Genomic DNA, 25855 nt, shown 5'->3' with positions numbered 1-25855 from the left:
CGGTCCAGGATAACTCTAATGTTAGAATCTGAACTTCTTAATAAAAAGTCTTTGTTAAGACTACAAGAGACAGGAAACAATTGTATTTTAACAGGCAGAAACATTAATAGAACCGTTTATTTTTATGAAATTCTATGTGAATTTTATAAAACTCTTTTTAGTGTTGAAGGAAGTGAAGGGTGAGCTGTCCTAGATTATGAGAAATGAAAAGAAATTCATAACTATTATCTGTGAATATTTCTGTTTCAGCCACTGTGGAACAAAGCTCAGTTTTTCTTTAATGTTTTATGGACTTGTGATCTACTAAATGGAGAAAAAAATGAGGGCACTCTCTTCCTTGTGTGATGTGTCAGATAAGATAAAAATGAGCCTAATTTATTATGTCTTTTAAACAGATGCTCCTGCATATGGGCATGTGTTTCTCTATTTGTTTACTGATACATTTTAAGAAATGATTGCCCTCTTGGTAATGGTTGCAGATAATTACTTATGAAGAAAAGTTCCCATTATGCAGGCACCTAAAATTGTTAGTCACCTCTTAAAACACTTCAGTTCCCACTTCCACCTCTGAATTCCCACCAAACCTTCTTCTTCTCAGTGTCATGTAGGAGCAGGCATGTCAGCATTCAGGAAGATACCATCACACAGTTCTTTTTAATTGCCAACACTGAATAAATTCACATTCATTTATATCTGTGAAAAACTCACAGATTGTGCTTGTGCAGTTGAGCTTGGACAGTATCTTCCATCTTAGGTTTTGCTTTCTCAAACTGGAAAAAGTCATTTTTTTTTTTCATTTTTCAAACTGGGAAATAGCTTTTTTTCCTTGGGGGAAAGATTTGTAAGGGAATATAAAATGCCCTTCCCAGTCCAAATAGTCTTACCGCGTGCATCAAGTATTTTGCACTGGTCTACAAGAATATTTCAGTAGTTCAGTAGGTCAGCTGAAAACATAAGGCAAGAAGAAAACCAAACTAGAGCAATATCAGCAACAGTTAATCTTTTGTAAACAGCTTTTGTTTGTGCAGTGATAACTTTAGAGGGTGACACGAAAAGACAAATTGTTACCAAATCATAAGAGTTTTCTTACTTACTTTCCTTCATACTTGCTTATCAAACACTGCAGTAATTTTGAAGGACTAAACATCATTAAAAGAAAAATCTTTCTGTTTTGCATACCACATATCCATAAAGTGTGCATAGGAATGAATGATAGCTTACTGAATTTAAATTAACAAAATCCAAACTTACTTTGACAAGTTTAGTGAAATACTTTAACCTGTCAATGACAGTTGTTTGTCACTGTCATTTTTGCAGCACACCTGCAATATTTAACAGTTATACAAGTGCTAACATCTTCTGATGCTTTCCAGAAATGGCTGCACAGCAATAAACCCCTTAATATCCTCACTTACTTGGGATTTTGGACAATAAGCTAGTCTGGTATGTATTTGACAGTGTGATAAAGCTGCTATAGACTTAGCTGCCTAAATTGAGCAGCAAAAGACCAGGAAAACCCTCATGAGTTCACCTTTCCTGATGGGGGAGTTGACTGGAGGGGCGATCATTTCAGCTAAACCAGAGTTAAAAAGGCGATAGGGAGTCCGCTGTGGCTGGTACAGTCCTGGTTTACTTTCTATTATTTCTGTTATGTCTCTGCAATTCAACTGATTTCTGAAGCTAAATTAATCACCTTAACAAGCATTCCCATGTTTGGACAGAAGTGTGAAGCTACTCAGGGCAAATTCCAATGCTTCTCATTTGGGGTGATATTTTCTAGTTGATCCTAATATATTGCACTTGTTCATGAGCTAAATTCTTTACCTGATGTATCCTCACAAGGTATTACTTATATCAGGTTTCATATGATGTTTTCTAAGGAGATATCAAAGGTGATAATATGTATTCTATGGCCATCAAACACCAAGATGGGTGATGGTTTAAGAGCCCACTCGGGGGGGGCAGCAAGCAGTGCTATTGATTCAGTTGGAGTGGTGCTCAGCTCTCTGAACAGTGTCAGAAGATGGTTATTTCCATGACTAATAAAAAAAAAAAGCAAATCACCAGGTGTTATGATGTGGTTTACAGAGATTGTTAGAGTTATAGTAAAGTTTTCTGAAGAGCGAGTTTTATTATTGGATCAATAAATGTGCTCTAACTTAAACCATTCGGCTTCACCCAGGAGATGAAGTTTAATGATGAAAGTGTGAGAAATGAATGTGAGAAAAGATGCTTCAATACTTTCTTTTTCAAGTTTTACATGTTTCCCATAAAATTAAGGGCTCGTAATAACATGGCACAGCTGTGATCAAGTCACTGTTAGTTTTGAGAGCAACCCGGTGCAATATAAACTTTGACCTTGTTCTAAATTTCACAACAAAATAAAAACTCAGACATTTATTACAGAAAAATGCTGAGAATCAGAAAAAAAGAATACAGTTCAAACAAGCAGCTCTCAGCATGAACATAATATGAAATATGTTCCTCCATGTGGATGCCCTAGAATGTGATTAAGGAAATATGTTTTTTTCAGTCATCCTGAAGTTGAGGTATAGAGCTCAAAGAAACATGTTCTGAATGGGCTTGTTTGCATGATTTCTCTTCTAATGGGTTTGTGTACTATTTCACGGGCTTGCAGGTAAATGGTAAACCTCTGTTTAGGTAGGTTATTTATAGGACAAGAAAAAAACAGGGATGTCAAAAAGAAGGCTGTGTATGTTCTGGATATGGTAATTTTTTCTTGAAAAAAGCAGGAATATGAGGTTGTGGTAGAATAAGAGAAGTTTAGGGGTGAGTGATCTATCCTCTGTGTATTTATCTGTTCCTGGTTTTCTGCATTTGAACTGTTATGTTGTTGGGGTGGGACTGTCTTTTTGTTTGTGCAGTGTTAAGCCTTGTGGCCTTGAGCTTCTGGGGAGGTTTGCACAGCCACCCAAATCCATAAACTGGGTCTTGCTCAGAGTCATTCACAGATAACTGGGGAAAGGTAATTGATGGAGTTTCCCCCTTGGCATTGATTATGAAAGGGAGGCGCGGAAGATGATGATGATGTGGAATACCACTCTTCTGATAGCATTGCAGGAAAAAAGTAAAAAAGTTTTTTCCACCTAATTAATAATGCTTGCCACCTAATTAGTGATGCTTGTCTAACTGATGAAGGTTGATGCAGTGGCTTTTTTCTTTTCTCTTTTTTTTTTTTTCCTCCCTTTTTGTTACAGATATACGTGGGCTGCAGGGATTTCTCGATCAGGCCTCAAGACTGGGACTTGATGTATCATTACAAAAAGTGGACAGGAACATCAGCAGAGTGTTTTCCAACCTTTTTACTACCATGAAAACAGAAGAACTGAACCGCTATCGGGACACGTTGCGGAGAGCTATCTTACTGCTGAGCCCACGGGGAGCCCAGACTTTTATTAATGAGGTCAGTGCAGAGTTGTTTTTATCATCAATATTTTAGGAACATGTATTATGACTTATTGTGACTTATTATGTGATACCTTGCTGTGTTTTGCCATTTTGACAGTGCTGTTTGTTAAATGTCGGATGGGATTGAGAGGCTCTGGTGCCAGAGAATTAAAAGATCACGTGCTCCATGGAATGCATACTTTGTGGTTGATGCAAATGGGGCAGCATGGGCCAGATGGGCACTTTCAGTATAACATACAGCTCTCTGGAGTAATTATTTTTTTATCTGGTTGTCTTCTGTATCGATAATTTTGTCCTGGATTTCTACCACTGTTGACAAGTGACCAGAAAATCTACAATAGTCCATTAGAAATGAAACATAATGTGCCTAGAGAGATGCCTTTGTTGTGGAAATGTCCAAATTCGTGTTAAAAGGGCGCATTATGAATGTTTGAAAGTTGAATCAAGGAGATTTTATCAAATATGAGGTGGGAATTAGATGTTTGTCTTTTTTTTCATAGTGGTTTCTTGAAATCAATGAGGCTAATTAGGACAAGGAGGTAGCTGTTGGGCAAACTTTAATTAGTGTGCTGTGGGCTAATTTTTGGCATTAATTAGTTTTATCCAGATTTCTTAATATTAAATAATGAATTATTTTACAGTGTTTTATATGTCAGAATTGAGAATGAGAGTTGAAGCCTCAGTATAAGTTTGTGTATTCATTAACTAAGAATTTGGCAATGAAGTAGGGGTTTTAATTTATTTTTTTTTTAGCTAACCAGGCATAAGACTGAACCAAGAAATTAAAATGTGGGTGAGACCTGTTTCCAATTATCAGTTTAGCTGCATCAAAGCCTTCTAAATTAAAAAAAAAAATCAACTCAAATTAGCTTATTAAGGTTTTTTTACCATAACGGCATTAGTAAATTATCCACATTTTATGTTCATCAGTGGTTTTTAAATTAATAAGGTAAATTTTATCAGAAATAAATGAGGCAAATAGTTAGCTTGGAAAAGACTAAGCACAGGGATAAACTCTACTAGTGTTTGTGCATACACAGGGATTTCCAGTAGAAGAATGAGGGAGCAGATGCCCTCATAGTGTAGTAAGCTCTATGCAGCTCAGTGGGCTGTTTTATTTGCTTCGTAGCAGACCTCCAGCAGAAATACACATTGCTTAACTTTCCAGTGAGTCCTAACAAAGTATCCAAACCAGGTATGAAAAAGAAATGAACATGTGTGTTTTATTCAGACTCAAACTGGGTGGAAAGTGTGTCCCCCTTCAGTGCTCAAGGCTCCAGATTTATTTGTTAAGAGTTAGATGAGTGCACTGTCAGGACCCTGAGGTGTCTGGAGTGTAAAGGATCGTGTATTAAACTGCTTTACTACTCACTTCACCTTAAAGCACTGTGTATTATAGGCATTAAGACTAATGACCCTGATATATTTCCAACTCCTTGCAGGAGTTTAACAGTGGGCAGAAATGAAAAGTAATTTATTTGGCAATCTTCCTATATTGAATCTTGATTGATTCAGAAAAGCTTTATAAAAGAAAATTTAAATCTTAGAAAGAAACTCTCAAAAGGCTTGAGATGTGAGGTGCACGGTGTAGGGGGGAATCTTTCTCTGGCAGAGGCTGGGCTTACATTTTGTGGAGTTAGCAAATAACTGCAATTCTTTAAGATCTCAGTCAATAAGTGGAACTAATTATCTGCAGCACATTTTCAGGGCGTCTAGAATAACAGCTTTCAACTTAAATGAAATATGCATTCATATGTAATTTACAGAAATGCATCACTCACTGTGTGTGGCAATAAGTGCCTACGAAGGGTTTACTTATCTCTGCAGTAACTATTTCATGCTATAGATAACTTACAGCTCTATACTAGTAGTATTGTTACCAGTCTGGCTCTGCACCTTGAAAATTGTTTGAGATTCTGAAAAAATTTCTCTCTTCAGTTTTGAGAGGAAAAAGAATCTAAATAGTAGCATTAGAAAAAAATGCAAAGATATAATTTTTATATTTTGCACATATTTGTTTTCTTTTTTTTCTTTAACTCAAGTTAGAAATAAAAGCTCAAAAACAAAGAGAAGAAGTTTGATTTAATGCTTTGTTTCCACAAACTTGTGGAAATGGAAAATTTCATGTGAAAAAGAGGTTCCTTATTAAGTTTTTCAGTTTTGCTGAGTTGGTATTTTGTAGCAGGGGGGAAATGTCTGAAAAGCTTCAACTACATTTTTTAAGGTGTATTGGCTAACAGCATTTCTTCATAAAAAACAGGTGTTGCACACAGACTCTCCAGTGGAAGGCAGAAGAGAAATAAGAACAGTGTTTGGGCTGCAAACAGTTTTAACAAATTCTTCTTAGCACAAGTCACAGACATCAGCCATTGGAAGCTGGTACAAGATTTATTTTGCCTGGTTTGATATCGCAAGTGATACATCTTTCCTGCTAAAAAATATGGATCCAGTTTTCAACCTCACTTATCATTTCTTGGGTGGGCGAGAGAGATCTCATCTGACTTTGCATGCACAAAGTTAGGGGATTCTGCCATATCATACATGAAGAAGCTTTGAATGCTACAAAAAACTCAATTTTAGGATTATTTTCATTTAACTCTCTTAATATTTCAGTGCCTGATTCTGTCATGTGTCAAAGTTACTGCAGCAGGAGTCACTGACATTTCATAAGTTTTCAAGATTTATTATTTTACTATAAAAACTGCTCTGACTGTAAGAAGAGAGAGGGGAAGAAAGGAAAAATATCTTTTCAATGATATAGGTATAAGCACAGAATCAGCTGTTATTCAGAAAAGAAAAGGTAAATGCATTTATAAAATGTTAACTAACCCAGATTTTGATTAAAAGGTCACCTTGTGACTGAAGTAAACCTAATGTAAAGAGTGTTCATCTTAATCAGTTGAGAAAAATGTTCCATTCTTCACCTGCAAAAATCCTGGACATATTTGTCTCAATTGGTACAGATGTACATGTACCAGCAAACACAATTTTGTAGTTTGAAGGCCATACCATCCTCTTGCAAGGCAATATATAGAAAGAAAAGAAGAAAAACTAACAATTCAGAAATAGGGATATTTGTCACTTTTAACTGTTCTGTTAGTTTCTTTGGCCCTGACACAGGAATCTGAGATTCAAAAGGCTCCCTCTTTGTGGCAGCCAGGTTTCACCTCTCTCTTTCACTTACCAATCAATAGGTTTTTTTGGTTGTAAGTAGAGGTAAATTTGTATGGATTGCTTTTATCATTAAGGGCTGTACAGTGAAATGAATAAATGGAAAAATAGTTCAAAGAGGTGACAAAAATGATAAAAGAGTGGGAGAGTATGACCTGTGAAGAGAGGTCTCAGGAACACGCTGTACAGAGCCTGCCTAGGGGAATACCACTGACAAATACCTGAGAAGGAGCATGAGAGGAGGAGGAGGAAATATTTAAAGTGATCATGGATTGTCTAACAGGAAGTAATGACCCGAAGCTAAACGGAATGCTTTCTAGCAGGGAGGTCAGTCGGACAACGGGAGTGCTTGGCAAGAGGGTTCAGTGAGACGTCATTCCTCAAGGTGTTCAAGAGTTCACTAGATAAAAACACTCTGGTAAATTAGGCTAGCAGGTGTTCCTGAATTGGTTTGAAGGATGTTCTAGATGATCCAGGAGTTCTTCTAAAGACTTACCTTGAAACATTTGTTGCGTGAATAAGTTTAGATGTTGTACTTTTTAGACAAGACATATCTGAAGAGGAGGAAAAGGTCTTGTAATTTAGTGCTTCTGAAGTTTCCTGTGGCAGGTGTGTGGTACTTGGTGGCTGTGGTTTGGTTTTTTAATTCTTCACAGAAGATGTATTTTAATGAGATTTTTCTTTATAACCATAGATGATATAAATTCTTTAATCTTCCTTCTTTTCATTATATATATATAAACTTCACTTTTTAAAACCGGTAAAATAAAGGCTGTAACCCACTTGCATGTAATTGTTGACTTGTAAGGAGAAGACATTATTGGCTTTACAAAACCTTTAACTCAGCATTACTTGTATTTTTGGCATCTTCACTGAAGTGAAAAATGTTTCTGTTGAGGTGGATCTTTGAAAATGCTGTAGTTACTTGTGAGCCTGCCTTGCCTCTAAGCTAGTAAGCTTACTGCAGTAAGGTTCCTTGTATATATGCGTGTCCCTGCAGCAAACCAGCCAAAAGCAGAACTCTTTGCATGCCTATGATAGTAAATAAGTTGAAAAAAAAAAGGTAATAAAAGAGAGAAGATTATTGCTTTAAAAAATAATACAAAACCCCTGTATCAATGCAGCAAAGTTATGTGAATCACTGCAATTCCAATTTGAGCTGAAGCTAAAAAACTTCCAGAATAACTGTGTTAAACAGCTGTAATTTATCTCTGCCCTGTTTATGTAGTAACCTCTGTGTCCCCACTGGAGAGCAAAGATTGCTCTCTCTTTCTCTTTTACCCTAGTTCATACTAAGTGTTTTGCCTGATTCTTTAAAATAAAAAGAGATATCCTGCTTTTGATTTGGGCTTTTGGGATCATTTCACAGTGATTTCTGGCCTTCCTTCATTCCTGGTCATTGAGAAAGCTGAATACCTTGCTCCCAGAATACTCTCAGTTGGCACTTGTTAGTGAACAGTGCTCCAGATTTCTCTTTTTCCCTTCTGCAGCTGGTGACATGTTATTACTTGACTGGAGCTGAATGAATTATTTATGACATCTTGAACAGTTTGCACCCACAAGCAATTTTATGAAATGATTTTTCTCAGAAAGCAGGGACTTTCAGTTTTCAAAATTTAACTGGAAAAACTTCAATACTAATTTTCTGGCACTTAACATTTCATATTGGCATACATGTCTCTTTTTTTTTTTTATGTTGCAAACATTCAACATATTAGTCCATATCTCTGTTTTCTCTGCAGCATATAAACATCTTGAAATATTGGTGAATAATTTTGGGAAAAAATATTATGCCTCTTCTGTTTTTAGAAGGCAATTTCTATGTTGAAAGAGCTGGTAGTGATTTGTGAGTGCTGGTAACAGACCTGTAGAAATAATACATTCTTCTTTCAATGGTTCAAGTCAAATTATGCCCACCTTATTTCTCCTAAATCCTCCTGTGGTATTCTATTTCTTCCTTAGAGCTAAAATCTTGTCTGCTATTGTTGACATTTTCAATACGCTGAGACTCTTTATGCTTAAAGAGAATAATAATTATAATTAAAGCCCAAGCAAATCTCATTGAACTACTAAAACTGAAGTGAAAGCAAAACCCTCCCATTTTAGGATAAATTAGCCCTGAAGCAAGTTTCTTTCCGCTGGACCAAAAAAAATCCCCAAACACAAACCCTCCTACATTTTGTTTCACTGTGATTAATCCAAGGGGTGGGATTATTTTCACAGGGATCCTGATCTATTGGATCCCCGTGTGAATATGTTTGGAATGATCAATTACACGGATTTGTAGACATTGTGAAGGGGGGAGGAAATTATGAATAAATAACTTTATGAATTGCTTACCTAGTTTCATTTAAATGGTATTCCTTTTGCCATTACTGGTATATTTAAGTGACAATTTTAAATCTTTTTTTTGTACTCCATTAGAATGTTACATGAGATGTTGAACCTGAATGTTGAAAGGAGGGGAAACATGAGGCTCCCATCCAATTTTGTGCATCTCTAACAATAGCTGATAGGAGTTTTGTGAGGTTTTGTAGAGAAAAATGGCAAGAGACACACAAAGTCCCTATGAGTCTAGAATCTGCTTTACTATCAGTCTTACTAAGTTTCTGGATGCCAGTAATGATATACCAGCTCTGAAGGAACCAGATTTCCCAGCTCATATTCTGAGTCTGATGACTGATGCATAAGGGATCATGTATTTTTAAATGTCATTAAATCTGTATGTGCAGGAACCAGGCCTTCCTCTTGCTCCAAATGCTTAATATCCAGTGTACTTTTGGGTCCTTGTTTTATTGCAGGTGTTCAGTTGCTAAAACACGATTCACTTCAAAATTTTCCTGCTGTCCATATGTAAGGATGTCAGGTCTAAAGGAAACTGTGCCAAACATCTGGCTGACAAAGTTATTAAAATATCCGAAATTAACTTTTATCTCATGAGCTTCATTAATTTTTTTGAACTAACCAATTTTTTAGCTAATTATTTTTGGTTATTTTTTTATTTGTTAATCCAGATCTCTGAAGAGATTTAACCTCAAAAAGAGGGGAGAGAGGCTGCATTTATGGTTTGGTGGGTTTTTTTGAAGGAATAGGAGCTATTAATTACTTGGAAACACACAAATATTGTATTGGGCCACAGGCAATGCACCTTCTTTAGTACTGTCTTAGTGCTGGGTTTTGCAAGAGCTGAGGCAGGACAAGTCTAGTGGGCACTAAAAAAAAAAAGGCTATCAAAAACTACCCCCACCTCCACCTACTCCTTCATGGCTCTGTTTTCCAAATCATTTTACTTCAGGTTGTTTGGCTGACTCTTTGATTAATGTGCAATTTAAAAATAAAAATTATATGTATTTTTAAGTAGCGAAAAGTGAGATTGAATACTCTGACATATCTGTGGTCACTATGCAAAATGTTTCTCTGAAATGCTGCAAATTTGTAGATGACTTTATCATTCCCAGCAAGGATAATTTTCTGCAATTTAGGTATAATTTACCGGAAAGGAGAAATTAGTAATTAATTATGGATGGTTAATTTTAAATATACTCCTGCATTTGCATTTCATCCCTATACTAGCATTTGCCTATTGTAAGGCACTGGCAGAAGCGGTACAGGTACATGAGAAAAGGTCTTTGCTTCACAAAAATCAGAAAAAAAGTAATGGTCATAAAAAGGCTATTTATCATCTTCTGCTTTTACTTTTTCATATAAATTTAGTGAATTGTTCAGCTGACTGTTCTAGGGAAGCTTGACTTTGAGGGTTATAAAATACATACTGTAATTATTCTGTATTGAACTTTTGAACCTCCAACACCAGTGTTTACACACTGTAGCTATAGGTTGATTTTTTCCATGTCTCTAAGCACAGGAATTGACTTGGAGTACAGGACTCTGAACAACCATCTCTCCCCTAAAATAAACTTCTAGACCTGCTGTGCTGGATTGAGAAAACCACTGATTCATTTCGTTAGTTATTCCAGAGGTTATAGAAGAAGGCCATTATCCTTAGAAGGGATGAGTAATTATTGCTGATAATAATTTGCACCTGCTTCAAAAATCAACTCCTTTTCACAGAAGGGTTTTAATCACTTCCAGTAGGTGAAATGAAATTATATTTACCCAAGACTTTATTTTTAGTTTCAAACTAATTTGAGAAATTACTTAAGCCTTCACTAATTACTCATAGCACCCAGGATAAAGCTATCTGTGTATGAGATAAAAGCTTGGGTGAGATTTACAGTGATTTGAGAAGACTAATCCCAATCAAGGTGTCCTAGGACTGGTGCTCTGTTCCTCTTAAAGTTATTTTGTGTCTGGCAGGCAGAACACAGTGTGAAGGTGCAAGGGTTAGCACTGTTGATACAGCACTGCCCGGTGTGTCGGAGACAACACTGAATTTTATGTCTGTTTCTTCACAGTTGAAAGTTTAGAGTTCCTAAAAAAATAAAAAATGAAGGGTAAAGGGAGCTCTCTAGAAATACAAGGAAAGAAATATCTGGAAACTTTGTTCATCAAGGACAAGCAGTTAGATCTGATTCAATTCAGCTTATAACTTGAGACAGTGTGGTAACTGTGCAAGAAGATTGTCTTTTCCTCGGGCAAAGAGTGTTCTGTGTCAAAGGAATAGAGCGGTGTATCATCAGCATAAAGCATGATGTGTCAGTTCATTTACCTTTGTACCTTGGAGGATGGCAAATACTGCAAAATTAGCAAGGGTTTGAGAGTTGTTTTGGAAAGAAAATATAGTCCTATGCTAATAATTATTTTTCCTACTGCTACTGTTAGTACTGCTGGTGCTATTATAACTAGTATGTTTGCTGTACTTGAGTGGCTTGTTATGATTTGGGATGTTGTTTTACTGGGTGCTGTATTTGTGTCCCCAAAGAATTTACAGCATTCAGGAGGTGACAGATAGAGGTGTCTGGGGGGTAAAATGGATTGATGATGAATGTTGTTCTGTGACACTAATAGTGTCATCATTCCAGGATCTTAGAAGCTAGCATTTTGAAAATAAAATAAAAAGGATTTTAAGATATTTGTGGAAATGTTTTCATACATAAGAATACATGAAAAGGGTTTAAATCAAGGCCAGAATCTTCATGATGAATTAGAGGTAACCTGAAAGATTGGAATAAAAAGTATGCAGTATTGAAAGTGAAGATAGTTAGCATATCTTTGATGTGACAGGTAACAAGGGAGCTATTGAAGCAATGTGAAGAGATGGGTGAAATGATCAAAGTGAGGGGTTAGAGATCCTCTTTGTAGCAGAAGTTTTAGTGACATATGAGGAGAGCTTGCAATTCTTAAGGTCAGAAAGATGAACTTAGAAGTAATCAATATGTAATATCACCAGAGCTGGGAAAGGAATTTTAGCATTACATATGGGTAAAAAGAACTGTTTATTAGAAAGATTATTTCTAAGGAATCTGTGAGATTTGGGGCTTATCCTGGATGAGAAGCTTTGAAAGTAGTGAGAGTCAAGGATGACACTTGTGTTGTAGTCCAAATTGGCAGGTCTGATGTTCTGGCTGTTCATTTTGACTGAGAAAAAAAATTTTCTTTCCCTAAAGGGAGAGGTCTGAGAAATCTCATTATCCACATGAAGCTTGTGAGGGTATCCAGAAAGCAGACTATCAATTTAGACTAAACAGAATATGAAAAATGTGTCACAGAGAAGTAGATAAAGACTCATCAGCATGTGAATGACCATGGATTTTTTTTGCTAGTTTGTTCGCTGGATGAAGTTAATGTAAACAAAAAAGATTACAGAGTGAAAGGACGTGGAACTCTCCTCGGGAACTTGGACAATATCACAGAAAGTATCCCCAAGAGAGACTGTGCTGGAGTGTCAGAGGAGGAAACCCATGAGAGAGGTGCTGAGAAGAGGAAGTTTATCAAGAAGAAATGTGATTAGCTGCATTAAAAATATCTGGCACTTCAAACAGGAGACAGTAACAATTTTAGAGTGTGGCTAAGAAAAGTGAATGATCGTAGGAACAGTTTCAGTTAAGTGAACCACGTGTTAAAGGGTCTGCAAGTAGAAGGGAGAGGAAGAATGGGGTGAAGAGACAGGCTGGCAGTGGGAGCAGTTTGTGTGGGCTGGGGCTTTCATCTTTTCTCTGGATGGGCAATGTGTGGTCTGTCAACTCTGCTTGTCTTTGCAGTTCTTACCAGGTGTGCAGTTGTTTCGTGAACTGTTCTCCAATAACTGGGAAGTTGTGTATTCATAGACAGTAGAGATTATACTCCCCATTCTTGTTGCTGGTTGTTCTGCTGTGTGCAGAATTCCTTCGTATTAATCTTACTGGGAAAGGAGACAATTTTTCAGATTTTGGATAATTTCCTTTGTAGTGTGACAACTAAGGGAATAAAAGCAGATCTGGCAGTATCCTCTCTGGGAAAGGACATACACTTTGTGTCCTAAGGACATTTTCTGATGGAGCTTTAGTTTTTGGTAATGTCTCTTCACTTGAAAAGTTGTCATGCTGAAATTTTCATAGAAGGAAATATAATCAGGTTTCTATACCCAGGTTTGCTGGTTTTGTCGTTGTTTTTGTTCACTGCATGTTCAGGGTTTTGTTAAGATACGTTTTCAAAGCTTTTATTCAAAGATCAATTTTCAAGGCTGATTTCTTCCTATTGAAACTGGTGCCTAATGATTATCCTTACAGAACATAAAATGTGGAGGTAAAGGGTTATTAGTCTCTTTTTTGCCAGCTGAGGCATTGAGGTTATAAAGAAAGTAGGCAATTTACTGAGTTCACCTGAAGCAGGGACTGAAGTTCTAAATGTCAAACCAAGAACTTGCCCAAAAGGTCATCCTTTCATTTGACACTTCCAGGTGTGTCTTTGTCACCATTGACCCCTGGTTGTTTCATTTGACAGAACTGATTGTCCTGTCACTCCAGTGATCCTTTTGTCAGACATGCAGCCTTTAACCCATACATGCTGTGTCAAATATTAAAACTCTCTTTGGATAGTGGATGTTGGCTTTAGTTTTAGATAAATAATGCTGCTTGCATGTGCAACCCTACAGAGCATTTAGAGATGTTTAGGTAACTTTAAAAATCTGTGTTTTATTTACTGAATTGAGTCCTTTCACTGTAATGGAGTTATAGTTTGCTATAGACCATGCACTGTGAAAGAGATCAATTTGTTTGGCACTGACCCATCCATTCAACTTGAAGCAATCAGATTTAAAAGCTTTGCACTTTATTAATGTGTGTGCAAATAGCAACTGGGTTCCAAGGACACTCTTTAGGAAAGCACCTTGAGTGATTGGTCTTGATATATAATTCATATTTTGCTTCCAGCTTTCCAAAGGAAAAAGCATGTCAAAATTATTTTTAGATAATATTGAAAGGGGAAAAAACTCAAACCTTGGAGGATGATAATGACTTTGTGTGTTTAATAGAAGTATATTGACTTGAAAATATTACAAGTTCCCCAATGTGTTTTCCCATAAAATTATTAAAGAGTATAGAGAATATTTTGAGATGTACATCAGCACATAAAAAACCCACCAAACAAAAACCCATTACACCATAGTGTTCATTTTCTAAACTATACTAACATTCAACCTATTTTAAAAATCAATTTCAGTTCTGAATGCATCTTGATTGAAAGTAAGAACAACCTAGCAAATAGAGCACTTCAACCAGGATACAGTTATGAATACTTAATAAAAGTACACAGTTCAAGACAGACTCATCTCTGATGGCTCCCATAAACAAGAGGTACCCTAACACTGGAAATGTCACTGTGTAAATAAGATGGTTACAGCATCCAGGGCAAATAAGCAGTGGAAGTGTCTAATTTGAAAAACCTGTGGAATGTAGAAGTGCTAAAAATAATACCAAGGAAATAAAATTGCAATAAAAGGAGGACCATAAGAATACATAAAAACTAAGGATAATTAATTACTTAATAGATCCAATAAATAACTATTATATTTCATGCCAACCATGTTTGAGTAAAATATATATGCTTATGTATAACATATATTAGATAATGTGAAATATATATGCTTATATATGATATATATTATAAAATATAAAAAAAATATATGTGCCGTATGTATTTTTTATATATATATACACACACCTCCACATACACCTTGTGTATTATACCATGCCCAGGTCAGTCACTTGAGGAGGAATTTGTGTATGTGGAAATATGAAAGAAAAAAGTTTAAATGTTTGTCTTCTGTGCAGCTGGAACAGAAAAATAAAGATATTGGAGCAGAAATGAACGAAAGAGTAAAGAGTGCAAGCTCTTCAGAGCTGATCTGTTTCAGCTCATTAAGAACATTCACATTTCTGATGTGCTCTACAGATATTTGCCAATAGTGTTGACATCTTTCAGCATAAACTAGGTGAAGGACTGCATTTTTAAAAGCTTGTTGGAATTGGTTATTATTTCATACAGGGGACTTGCAACGTTGACCAAATGATACAGAAACAGCGTAGAAAAACTACCTCACTGAGGCTCATTGGCTCTGAGATTTCTGTGAACGACGAAGACACAAAAAGTAAAATTAAAGGTCAAAGCCTGAATACAAGTGAGCAGGAAAAAGCTGTACCAGTGCTGGCTTCCTCACAAAGCACAGAGGTCTCTCAGGGGACGTGAGGAATGCTTCAGTGTGAGTGACAATGTCAGCCAGGTATTGGTCCCAAAAGACTCTACAGTTTGATGGTGAATTGTGCAGAAACTGTTATTTGAGATTTCTAAATGAAATTTGTGAAACGTTGCAGTCACAGATGTAAAGGAAAACAATCCTGAATGAAATGGTTAAGTGGAAGTGTCGAAACATCAATGAATGAGGCTGAAGAGTCAGTTTTGTCATTTCAAGGCTCGTTGTCCTGGCATCTGAAGAGGAAAGGCCTGGTTGGCTACTTGTATATATATACTGTGAATATAAGAGAGAGTGTTGAGCTCTATAGTCTTTGAAATAGAAAAATTTATGAGTGTGTTTATATCAAGCTGGCTGCACTGGACAGCTTGGGTTGCTGATAACAGCTGCCTTGTATGTCAGGAGTATTAGCAGTCACATTGATGTGGCCACAACATGGTGTATATAAACTTTATCTCTGGTCTGGTTTTTGCTACTTTGAAAAATTAAATTCAGCTTTTCTAGCCAGAGAATTTATGTCTTTCTCTTGTTCTCTTTATTTCACTGCCCTTTCCAATGGTTCCCTTTGTCATAGATTTAACTCACTCTTTGTGATAAATAAAGAGTTCCAGAGATCCTTATAGTAAATAACAGTGCTGCTGATGTTAAAATGATCTACATAGGCACTTAATGAGATATGTTTGCACTGCTGCAATTGCTAATCTAAAATTAGAATTAAGAGTACGTATAAATCTTTGTAGAGAGGTAATGACCCAGTTAAACAATTGCTGTGTCCAGGAATTTTGCTTACGTATTTCTTGTCACCTTGACAAAAATTTGTCAACCTCCCCCCCAAAAAAACAAAACCACACAAACCCACAAGACGCCTGTGAACTACTGAAGCTTTCTTGTTGACTGCTGTAATTAGAAGTGAACACTTAGGTCCTACCTAAGTGGTTTTACCACAGCACTGGAACTGTGAACACTGTCAGTGGTGGTGGGCAATCAGTTAAATCAAGAGGCCACTGGGCTGCTCTAGAGCATAATGGTACCCTTTATTTCCCACTCAACTCATTGGTATTGATTTACAAATGAATATGCCTATTTGTTTATTGGAATTATCATTACTTCAGCAAAGTGTTCCAGCCAAGATGCAGTAGCTTTCCAAGGACTCTGGATTTCATTATCACTGTCACTTGCTTGTGGAAGGTTAGGCAACCTAGCCACACAGGGACTTGCAATGACAAAAAAACCAGTTGGTCAAATAAAGAACAAAAAAAGTACATGCTAGAAAAGTACTTTGGTACTCAAGTTTTTAAAATAACTAAATGAAGTTTAAAGAATAAGGATGCAATGATGTTTTAACTGCTTTAATAAAGACAATGTAGTGTGGGAAATCATATAGCATGCATGCCACTGCTTCTGCTAATGGTCATTATTTACTTGTTAATATAAACAGTCCTAAAACTGTTGTTAATCTTCTAGATCAGGGATATGGAGCCTCTCTTTGCAGTAGATGTGTAACTATATCAATATTTCAGGGACCACTTTTTCCTATCACTGGAAAAGTGTGAGGGTAAAATCCATTGATGGTCATAAGACACCAGAGAGCAAAGTAAAGAGAACAAAACAAGCTAAAGGGATGGGTATCAGTTTCTTGGGTTTGAAATGTTAATATAATGAGTGTTTGAGAATGCTTTGAAGACCTTTATGTTAACCAACAATTTTTTCGGTTATCTAGAATGACCTGTTCCCATACAGTGCCTTAATGCTGGGAGAAAAAGTAATGATTCTGAAGCACTACCCTTCTACTGAACCTGCCTCTTTGCTGTGTACGTTGTCCCTCAGTCTTGTGTTATTCCCCCTTGGTCGTGCACAAGAATGAAGGCAAGGGAAAAGGATTTGTCTTTCAAGAAGCTGGGCAAACTAACATCATCTGCATGTGAGACAAGAGCAAGAGAGAACGGCATAGCTGAGTACCACATTTATCTTGCCCTTGTTCAAATAGGGAATTTCTTATCATTGGCTGAATGGCTTAAAGAATATCAAAATGTTATTGAGAAAAATCCCATGCAATCTCTCTCCAACTCTTCATTGATCTTGACAAGGGTACATGAAGTTCTCTCACATGCAAGAGAACTATATCAAAATGGCCAGTTTTGTGCATTTTCTGCTGCTTTATATTGGCAGGATGGCATCTGGAAAGGTTAAAGTAGAGTCTATTCATCCACAATTCTGGTAGCAAAGGTAGCCAGAGACATGGTGCCAGTCCCCTCATTTGAGTTTGACCTTGCTTTCCTTTTTGTGCTCTCTGCATACTCTGCCTCTGTAAAACTCCTTCGTTCTAACACCAGAAATATTCTTGGTGAGAATCCTGGATTCAGCAGAGTTTGTATTGAGAGCTCAACCACCTCTGCAATTCTACGCTTTACCTTTTGAGATTATATAATGCTGGAGGAGAAACACATGATTTCTTTTTTCCCCTGTGGTAAGGTTCTAGAATCGGTGATGTCAGAATTATGTTTTTGTTTTTAAATACATAGAATTTTTAAGTTATTTAAAGAATAATCTATTGTATTTTCTTGATCGCAAGCAGTGACTAACTCATGAGAAAAATTTAGATATATTTGCTTTGTTTTCATGGATCAGTCTTATAAGCCATTTGTTATGAATATCCAACAGAGTAACACAAAATATCACTATTTCTCTTCATTTGTCTAACAGGCAAAACAAGTTGCAGATGTTTTGTGAAAATATGGAACAGCTTCAGTGCTTTCAATGACAGTGAAAATTTCAATTCTTGACATTTTTGAGTGATGTCATAATGACATAAACCATTAAGAAATTTAAATACGCACATATTTTACACTTCTGATACAATGCAACTTAATCTATTGATCTGAGGCAATGAGCAATGTTAGATCCCCCATATTGTGACTCTACAATATACAGTGAAATCCTGCCATATATTGTCATAGGGAAAATCCTCTTTTTGATACTGTTTCATATCAAATGATCACAGACTTCAGATCTCTTTTGCCTAGAGAAAACTTTTAAATGTCAGTGTGGTTCAGCCAGATTACCACTGAGTACAATATTTCCACTGTGTTGTGTAGTGTTCTTTGCCTTCGTTGAAGAAACTCTTACAAAAGGTATGAACTCTTGCTTTCATTGGGTTGCTTCAAATAATTTGCTTCCACAACTGGTCCTGGAGTAGGATGTGTTATTGACCAATACAACCAAAAGGCTCTGATGCATTGTCACTGGCTTTTGAGATAGAAAGTAAATTTTAGATGATAGGTTGGTTGTTGACAGCAACATTCTGCTGCTGACAACAGAGCCATGTTCTCGTATTTCCATCCTTTTTATTGTAGTAGTGTGGGTAGTGTGCATGTATATATATTTAAAAATTACTTGAAATCATTATTATGAATGAAAACAGTGATCTGGTGGTGATCTGACAATGGACAATTGCTACTACTGCCTGTCTGCTGAATTGCCAGCCATTTTCACCATGGGTATTTTAAGTCTCTGAAGGTGCCTGTGCCCACTGTTCATCCCTTAGGTTCCTATGTTAGTACTCAGACTACATGTTCCTCTCTTCAACACCTTCGCCCGAGTAGAGGAGCCCATGGAGTACCTGTCTCCATGGCCAGGTTCACTCTTCCCAGGTTCATAATCAGCATAAGAAATTCTTGTACCTAATTCCCTCAAAAAAGGAGTTTTCAATTTTACAGTTTTATTTTTTAAAGGTGGGTTTGGGGATGAAATTGAGTTAAAAACCACCCAAAACCAGGTAGAAAAGCACCCATCTTCCCTCGAGATGTTTCCAAACCTTTAGCAGTGTGTCCCTGCTCGGTCTCCAGCAGCACACCCATGTTCAGCAAAACAGCTCCACCACAGCACATCAACAGGCTCCTGCTGTCAAGGACCACAGTTAGGCTGAACAAGATATAGAATGGCAGCAAATTCCTCGGAGTATCCATGGAAAGTGGAAATTGCCACTTTTTCACCCAGTTTATATTAGGCTTTTGAAGTGCTCTCTGTCACTCTCTTTTCTGAGGGCAACCCTATTACCCAGTGCCAAAACAAGAGCTCTGTAGGCTGGGGTGCAGGTGAGGGCTCTCCCAGTCTTTTCCTTCTAAGATTAGAAGAATGTCTGGTCAAAGAGAACTCTTAGGCATCTATGCAAAGAGCTGTCTGGTTGTGTATTTATTGCATTTTTTTTCAAAACAAGAACAGCTTTTTTTCTGAAGGCAAGAAAGGAGCTATTTTTTCTCTTATACTCTTGAAACTCTTCCAGATCATTTGGGAGAAAATATTTGAAAAAAACTGACTGTGCATCAAAGACAAAATCACACCTCATGGGACAGTAGCAAAAGAGAAAGTATAAAGATGAGAATTCAGAATGTGTTGCTGAGGGTGCTTGTTGGTGCCTAAAGAATAGTTTGAGGAGAGGAGCATCAAGAAGGGGCTGCAGGGTCACAGGATTTTGTTAGATTTTGGGGAAATGCCTTTTGGAATCAGGAAACACCATCTGCAGATTCATGATGTTAATATTCATGTTATATCTCTCTTCAGGAGGTCAGCAGGATTAAATGGGAGGCTAACTATGTAAAAAAAGGACGAAGCACTCAAAGATCAAAAGAAATCCTAAACTGTTGAGACTGAAAATTGAGGACTTCCTGTTTTGTGAAGAAGACAGTAACACTAATAAAGATAAATGAATATTTTGAGACATCCACTGATGTCTAAGAACAATTGTGTGATGGAAGGACAGGGTTTAACAATCATCTTGAATTTCCCTAACTTCTGCTTGTCTCATAATTTGAATGTTGCTTGCACTATTGTTTGGCTGCTATATATATATATATATATATATATATTTATACATATATATATATCTAATATAACCCTAAAGCATTGAGAAGGCAAACTTATGATGAAAAGCAAATGCTAGGTTTGGAGAGAGCATACAGGGACTTGTATCTGTGTTTTGGGGGTCTTTTTGATTTGCCTTGCAAAAATCCTGTTTGTATTTAATTTAAATATTTATGAGCAAATAGTGAATTTTAAATATGATTCAGTGAGAAGAGTTTGAGTTAGCTGCTTGTTCTGCCAGTAAATAGTAAATTCCCTTTACCAAATGGAGTATGATATAAGCTATTAAAAATACTACTGAGAGAAATCTGGTTCATTAGCTGTGTTGTTAAGGTTATAAACGAGTTTCTTCAAATTCATAAGCAACTTTTATATACATCTTTATGTAGACTGAACGTTTACTTTTGCATATTTGTTATACCAGATATGATGAAAGTAATGTATATTGACTTATTTGTAGTTGTAAGGTATGAGTATAGTTATATAGTATGAATTTATAAGCATAGACTATAATATTTATATATTTTTAACATGCAATTACAGCTGGACTCATAATTTGGTGACATATAACTACCCTCTTCATATCTGAATACTTTTTTGTGCATTTAGACACTTTATCAGTTTTGTTAGAAAGTTGTACCAACTGTCCTGTATACAATTTTCAGTGCCATTTGAAAGACAATCTCTGTGTTTGAGTTTTGGGTAGAATGTCAACTTGTCAACAAATAAGCAACATTTCTAGACATCTTCAGTGTGTGGCATCTTGCACGTCCAACTGAGAAGGTAAAAAATCATATTAATGTTTACTAAAATCTGGGATTGCAAGGGGTAAGATAGAAGAGGAGAGTTCTGGCTGAGAAAGGTAATGGGTTTATTGTAGGGTTTACTTGGGTGTGTATCTGTTATTACACGTCTCTGGTGGTTCCAGATTCCCTTGGTCTTTGTCTAGGGACCTTGTTATTTGTTTTCTTGATTTAATATTCTTTGCATTGCCTGACCTGGAGACTTCTCAAGCCCATCTCTCTCTGCTTGTACTTTTCTAGTGAACTTTGATTTTTCCATGCAACCACATAGTTTTAAGAAAATCTTTTAATTTAAGGGTTTGATAGAGAAATCAATAAATGCAGCCAGTAAAGTACTCTGTCCAATAAAACGTATGAGTTTTGTTAATGGTACTATTTTATTTTCCTCTGAAATTTGGGTTCTACTTTACGGTTTTAGCCTACAGTTATACCCTCTCTGAATTCATTCTAGTGTTCCTCATTTCCCAGACTCTGCAGTTCTCAATAGCTCTTGCTATGAAATAATACACTGAAAAAGTATAACAGATTTCCATGTTTCATTTATCTGACTGAATCTCAAAATTGGTTGGATGATCCTCATTTTTAGGATACAGAATGGTTTTAGCCATGCAAATGTTCCTTTCGAGATAAGTAGACAATTGGAAAATACCAGGAGCTCTACTTAATGGCATTGCCTCTCTTAGACAAAATTGATAATAAGAATTACGTTGATAATAATTTATGAATGATTTAAATTGTACTTAATGTCAGATCCCACTTTCTGCCATTAGATGTCAAAAAAACAAGCAGCCAATACAAACTTGTCATATCTACAGAATGTGTGCAGAGAGTGCCAGAGGCATTTGACAGATTTTATTTTACTGTCTTAATTCAGTGTTTTATCACAGAGTGTTTTTTCCTAATGAGAAAGTTGATAACTACGTTATACTAAATTAACCAATCTCTGATTTAACCTTATGGCTTGTTATTTCAATTTCTTCACGAATCATTACTTGTCCTGCCTGCCCGCAAGAGCTTGGCTGGGTCTTGGGAGAAACAGATCAATAGAAAATACTTAAATGCACAGTTGTTTACAGATGCAGCTGTCTCACATACATGCAGTTTTGAACACTAGGGTCTTTCAGGTCCTTCTATCCCTTGCTTGGTTCGTAGTAGGGTTATCATTATTGTATGGTCCTTCAAAAATAAAGTACAGCTCAGATGCTCTGTCTCTTTGTCACTAATGTCACAGGCTGTGCACTGTTTTTATTGTTGCTCCTAAGAAATCAAGGAGTTGAACTGTTGACGTAAGTCAGCTAGAAATGGGTTTGTTTTGTGATGGAAACCCATGTGTTTACTGTGTAAGAGAAACTAGAGGAAATGGAGCCCTCTATTAATAAAGCAGAAGACTATAATGGAGTTACTTCAGTTCATCTTGATGTGCTGAATTGTTCTTTAGGGAATTGTAGCACAAGCCTAGGTCATATATCAGTTTGAAGATTGGTTAGAGCTGATTCCATGGCACTTAAACAGAGTTCATCAATCAGAGATAAATGCCATTGGAATAAAACTCAAGGAAATCTTAGATGAGGGGGAAATTCAGATGGCAGAATGACATTGGGACCTTGTATAGAAGAGCAACATCCCAAAGACTTTCTTTCTGTCATGTGTAGAAAAGAAGGAATGGTTATGAGAGTGTGTATGGATGAACTCCTAGCACTTACTCTGGAGTGGAATACCTTCTGAAGTAGCACTATTAATTTCTGTGGAAAACAAACTTTTTCCTCTGCTGATACCAATGTATCTAGGGCTGCAGGTTCTAAAAATGTGTGTTCAGAAAGGGCTCAGGGGAATTCCTAGTGTCACTTCACTCTTCCGGGCTGACTGCAGGCTCAGGGGAGTGTTGTGACATCTCTTACCCTTGGCTCACATACTGAAAGCTTGTTTTTTTTGTCACAACTGGTAGAACTAAAAATTTGCTTTGACTGAAATACAGGGTTGGATTCTTTTTGGTCCTCAGACCCTGAACACTTGAAGAAACTAGGACTTTCTGCTTCAGGACGTAGGAAATTCTTCTTCTCCAGTCTCAGGTCTGTATCTTCACATCTACATGAACTCGAATCTGAGACAGATTTTGCTGTGTCAGATTGCATTCATTTTCCAGGGTTAAGTTTTCATTCTAAAAATAGGAGTTCAAATTGGAGGCCATGAAAATCCTCCTCTTAATTCTTTCCTTGGCTTTTCTTTCCTCATGGCTACTCTCAGACTTCCTTGCTGGTGGTCTCAGTCCCCTCAGAAATCAAATTCCCAGCAGTAGTGTGGTGGGGACAGTGTTCCTTCCCTAACAATGGACCAGTAAGGTAACCACTTTTTATCAGAGTGCTGTTTTTAGGCAAACACTTGCCAGACTGCAGCAAATAAGTCGGTATTGACCAAAAGTAATTACCTCCTGAGAGATGTTCAATGTGGCAGGCTGCTTGTACCTCTGAAATCACCCTTGCATTCCCTGGAGTGCATACAACAATTGCTAAGTCCCAAAAAATGAATCATTATGATCTCAGTCATCCATTCCTGATGGCCTCAGTTGTCCTGGGGTGGGTGAATTGATACTTCTGGCTCTGAAGCATTGCAGTGTAGCAATGGCCTGGCCACAACAGATCTTAGAGATGCATTATGTGAAATCAAGTTATTTTGGTGCCTAGAATCATGTAGGCTGGAGGAAATCATGAGAACTTTGGCATAGGTAAGGTCGCTTGCTAAAGTTACTGATACTCTTTGAGCAAGGACTTGTAACATTAGATTTGCAACTAGTTCCAAAATATTTATTATAATTAATTTTATTAATTCTACATATATCTTATGTCTGGTTTAGGGTCAGTTGTTTTTAAAGCTCACTAAATTCTTGATCTTGGTGATTTCTGTAATAAAATTTTAATTTATTTAATATCACGTGAGAAAAATGTTCTTTTATTGTGCCATGAGGCAAACAAAACAGCTCAAAGGCTGCTCAGAGTATTTTTATTATGTTCATTTTTATTAACCATCTTGCTGAACACAATTCCATCATTTACATTCTTCTTGCTACTAGTTTTCCTTGGCTTTTGAGAATTTTTCTCACTTTGATCTCTTCAAGTTCTTTTACCTAACTTAGAAGTATTGTGGTTTTGTCTCTATTGTTCTACAAACTTTCTGAATTGGTGAGCTCTAGAGAAGCCTTTTTTTTTTAATATCTATATATGTACCAGGGTATTGAAAAGAGGGAGGATAAAGTATGTCTGCAACTTATCTAATCATAAGGTGATGAAGCAAAGTGGACTACAGTACAAAATAATATTACTGGATGGAAATTACCAGGTGGAAAGTGGTGCAGGACAGAGATAACCTCAGATAACTTTCTTAAACTTTCATCTAATTTGAACTGGGAATAGCCTGCATTAACCAATCAAAGACAAATTCAAACTTTTAATAAATACTGTGGCTCTGTTTTAAATAACTCTGTAAAGACTGATGGACTCATTCAGATGTACTATTTGTCTTTGGGCCTTCTATCAATGAATCAATGTCCTTTATTTGACTGGCAGACATGTATTTAATTTGGTGTAATATATGATACATGGAAAATGCCTTTCAGTTTGAAACATTAATGACTGATAGTTGCCATCACTCAAGTTCTGCCTGTTACAATTAATTTTTTTTCTATACTCATCAAGTTTACTAATAATGATTAAAGATTTTCTTAGTTACATTGTCTTTGACAACACTGATGATTAAAGACATGGGCAACTTGTAGTATGGAACAGTTCACTTCTGTCCATCATTGATCTTCCTTTCCATATTTTCTGCCAGTTAGACCTAAGCGAAAGTATAGAAAAGCAAGGTTGTTCAGCACATTTGAATGAGTTATTGATGAGTAGACATCAGTCAACCCAATAAAATATATATTTTAAAACCTGTAATCAAGAGAATGATATTTCATGCTTATGAGAATATTGGCATTACGTTGGAAATTAGATACTTGCAATTAGGATGAGTAATGTAATATATAATACAATGGTAGTACATGAGTTTCAAATAATTAAAACTTATACTTCATTTGAAGTTTCAGACTTTTTTTGTGAATTCTCTACCTGATTACTCAGATATCCCACCTTTTTATATGGTTGGGGGGGGTGAGAAAGACATGCTACTGTTTCTTAAATATAAAGACTTGAAAAAAAAAATCTGTAGATAAGGAAAAAAACCCAAACGCTGAACATGGCACACATGACTTATCTGGAGTTTTATTTCAGCACTGTATACCCTTGGTAAGCATAGATGTTGGGCTCATGACTATATTGAGCTGTCTGGTTTTCACTTCCCAGCTCTGTCTCTTGCTTGCTGGTTGACCTTGGACTTCGGCAAGCCATCACTGTGCTGCCTGCCTTAGTTTCCACTTTGTAAGAATGATCTTAATGATATTGACCTCCTCCTTAAAACATATCCAAGTTCAAACATATTCCTATGGACAACCACAAGCAACAGTTGGTCTTTGCACCTCTATTTAAAAGGAGACTGACACGATTCATCTTCACACAGGAAGAGTTTCCTGGTTGATCACAGATACAGAAAGCAGTGCTTTCTGTTCCAGGCTGTGACAGAAGGTCTGACTTCAGGAAATTACTTTATCTTGCTTCTGTTTCTTCTTTTCCCGTCTGTCAAATAGGGATCATCACCTTTTTAAAGTGGTTTTGGACCTATAGGAAAAAAATGCTGTACAAGAGATACAATTTACTTGTGCTATGCTTTAAACTTCGTGCCCTACATGGCCTGAGGATACCAATATTTGAGGAGACTTCTGTAAGGATTTCAGTTGTAAAGGAGTAACTGGATACAAATGTTAAATCTTAATGTGTAAATGAAATTCTACACCATTTTTTTCCTTACTTTTTTTACCACTTTGTAATGATAAGTTTCAGAATCCTCCATCAGTTGTACTTCTAATCCA

General features: G+C 36.5%; 1 protein-coding gene across 2 annotated transcripts in view; it reads left to right on the top strand.

Moving 5' to 3' along the window:
- Positions 1 to 25855, top strand: part of GRID1 (glutamate ionotropic receptor delta type subunit 1) — a 513783-nt gene that overhangs the window by 271956 nt on the left and 215972 nt on the right. For both annotated transcript variants that reach the window (XM_027649514.1, XM_027649515.1), the window contains exon 4: positions 3219 to 3424. In XM_027649514.1, the coding sequence (XP_027505315.1) occupies positions 3219 to 3424 (206 nt within the window). The remainder of the gene's footprint in view (positions 1 to 3218; positions 3425 to 25855) is intronic.

This window comes from Corapipo altera, unplaced genomic scaffold (genome assembly GCF_003945725.1).
Source record: "Corapipo altera isolate COAL_440 unplaced genomic scaffold, ASM394572v1 53, whole genome shotgun sequence".
In the NCBI taxonomy this organism is placed as follows: Eukaryota; Metazoa; Chordata; class Aves; order Passeriformes; family Pipridae; genus Corapipo; species Corapipo altera.
Note: the sequence above shows the minus strand (reverse complement) of the source record. Positions and strands in the feature narration are given on the sequence as shown.